Source organism: Merops nubicus, unplaced genomic scaffold (genome assembly GCF_000691845.1).
Source record: "Merops nubicus isolate BGI_N331 unplaced genomic scaffold, ASM69184v1 scaffold11445, whole genome shotgun sequence".
Classification (NCBI taxonomy): Eukaryota; Metazoa; Chordata; class Aves; order Coraciiformes; family Meropidae; genus Merops; species Merops nubicus.
In genome coordinates, this window is record NW_008610301.1 from 1 (window position 1) to 2,441 (window position 2,441).

The 2,441-nt window shown below is 38.6% G+C and overlaps 1 protein-coding gene across 1 annotated transcript in view; it reads right to left on the reverse strand.

Moving 5' to 3' along the window:
• Positions 1-736: 736 nt before the first annotated feature.
• DCLK2 (doublecortin-like kinase 2) overlaps positions 737-2,441 on the reverse strand; it is a gene marked incomplete at its 5' end in the record, with an annotated part of 24,474 nt that continues 22,769 nt past the window's right edge. The window contains one exon of the mRNA XM_008940871.1: positions 737-837. Within this exon, the coding sequence (XP_008939119.1) occupies positions 745-837 (93 nt within the window). The remainder of the gene's footprint in view (positions 838-2,441) is intronic.

Genomic DNA, 2,441 nt, shown 5'->3' on the forward strand with positions numbered 1-2,441 from the left:
ATAAAATAATATTAATATAATAATATAAGATTATAAATATAAAAATGCTTTCTATATGCATTCAGAGAGGCAGCCCAAAAGTGATTAACTCTGCTGTGTGAGATACAGTCCAAGACAAAGTGATGATGATGATCTTAAATGATGATGACTTGATGATCTTAAAGGTCTCTTCCAACCTAAAGGATTCTCTGAGTCTATATTAAAAATAACATGCTTGAAATAATATTAAAAATAAAAAGCATGTCTGTCATTTGGCTTTTAAATCAGCATTTTAAGTGGTCCATCATGTCCTGAGTGTGGACACAGCATCATAAATGTATTTATGAGGAGCTGCTATGCACAAACACACTTGTTATTGTTGTTTTCTCTTGTCTGAGGGAACTCCACAGATAACATCCAGTCCCTCTTTTAAAATGCAAGTGGAAATAAACATTGACTGTATTTATTCCTAATGACCTGACTTTAAATCAATAAGCAATGCCCTTTGGTGCTCCCCGTTGCTGCTGCTGCCAAAAAAGATGCAGGACCCAGCAACTCAGTGCCTGTGCTAAATTAGGTGTTTGAGCTGCTAATTTTATTTCTCTTAGGAAGCTTGAAGTGCTTCAGGAAACAGGAGGTTGTGCTTTAAGTGGCACTGCAGTGAGCAAGGTGCCCAACAGTGCTCCCACATCATAGACATTTTGAGATGCTCGTTTTCTAGGCTGAATTTACAGGTTTAATATTGGATGAGAGACAAGGAAAATGTCATTTACTCACTGACACCCAGGGATGGCTTAGGATTTGTGCTGCTGTGTATCTGGCTTCAGCATTCACATGTAGCATCAGGCTGATTAACTCCTTTAGTAAAGAAGGAAAAAGAGAAAGAAGAGTTTGAGGGGAGTGGGGAAGGATATTGCAATGGAAAATATTGCACCAAGTTCTTCTCTGTGCCATTTTCTTGCTATCTGAAATGAAAAAAAGAAAGCTCACACTGACAGCAGAATCACTGACACCAGGGTGAGTTTAGAACAACAAAAATGTACCCTTTAGGTTTAAGAGTATAATGGACAGAGTATGATGATTTCACATCAACTTCCTTATTGCATTCCTGTTTCTCTGGGTCTTTTGAAACCAGAGGAAAAGAAAATGTTCAAAAAAACCCCTCTATAATGTTCCAGTTTGTTCTTTATATGTTTAGGTGAGCAGAATGAAAACAAAGCCAGGATTTGTATGGGCAGTGTACAAGCACATGGGAACAGTACTGGAAGGGCACAAATCAGAGGCAAGAAACTGCATCTGAAAATCAAGAAACTGCTGGAATTATTTGAAAATGATGTTTTCTTCAGTGTTGATCCAGAAGAATAAAAGACTTTGAACTCATTTCATCATCTATGGATCTCCTGGTATAGGAAAAAGCAGATAAATACAAGGAGAAAAATGCTTCATTCTACTGATTTATAGGGTTAGTCCCAAAAGATTTGGTATTGTGGCTTCCATCCTATTTTAGAGGCTCTAGATACCTGTACCTTTATCAAACACTCCCATGGGCTTTCTGTTCATGGTGCCACAGAGAGGATGAACCTATAAACCTTAAGAGGTCATTGACACAAAGCAGTCAGTGAAATAAAATCTTTTCAAAGCCCCAAAAAAAGCCCAAATCAACTTTCTTCAGTTATTTATTCATTCACCTTTCTTTTTATGCAATTAACAACTCATTTACTGATGTAATTCCTGGTTCTACAAGCCAAATAGGTCCCTCTCCCAGATAAAGAAATTCTTGGAGCCTAAATCCCCTCCTTGAAAAACCTTTTACAGCCTCCCAATTGCCACTCTTCATATTCTTATCAAGAGGCTTTCAAGGAGACTGTTCATCACTTCATTTTTGGGAGCTGATGGCTTCTTCAGGCAGGTAACAGCCCACCTACCTGAGAGGCTTCCCAGCCAGCCAAGTTATTCAGTCTGTGCAAGCCTGAAGTGAAAGGTCACCTTTAATATCAAGTTTGAGAGCCCTGTTTGTTCAGCATGCCCATCTGGAAGAGTGTGAGGTGACCAGAGCTTGGGAAATGTTGGCAAATGAATAAACAGCCACTGTGAAATGCAGAAGAAAAAGTGCAGCTTCTCATCAATAGTCTCCACTTGCTAATTAGAGTGCTCAGATATCACTCAGAGCACAAGGCTGAACTAGCTTGAGAAGTGGGGCTTAAAAAGTTAGAACCTTTATCCTCCAGACACAGTTTTAAATACAAGTGGCAATGCTAATGCCAGGCAATGGCTAATTAAGCTGGCTGCACCTCTTGAAAAGGTTTAATTGGCTCCAGTGAAATAGGTCAAATGATGTCAATTCATTCAGGGCACACAGCAATAACTTTTCTTTTAAAAAAAAGAGTGATAAGAGGGAAAAAAATCAGAAATAGAGATAGATAGAAAACTTCTATTCTGCCTTTCCAAGTCAGCACAGTATC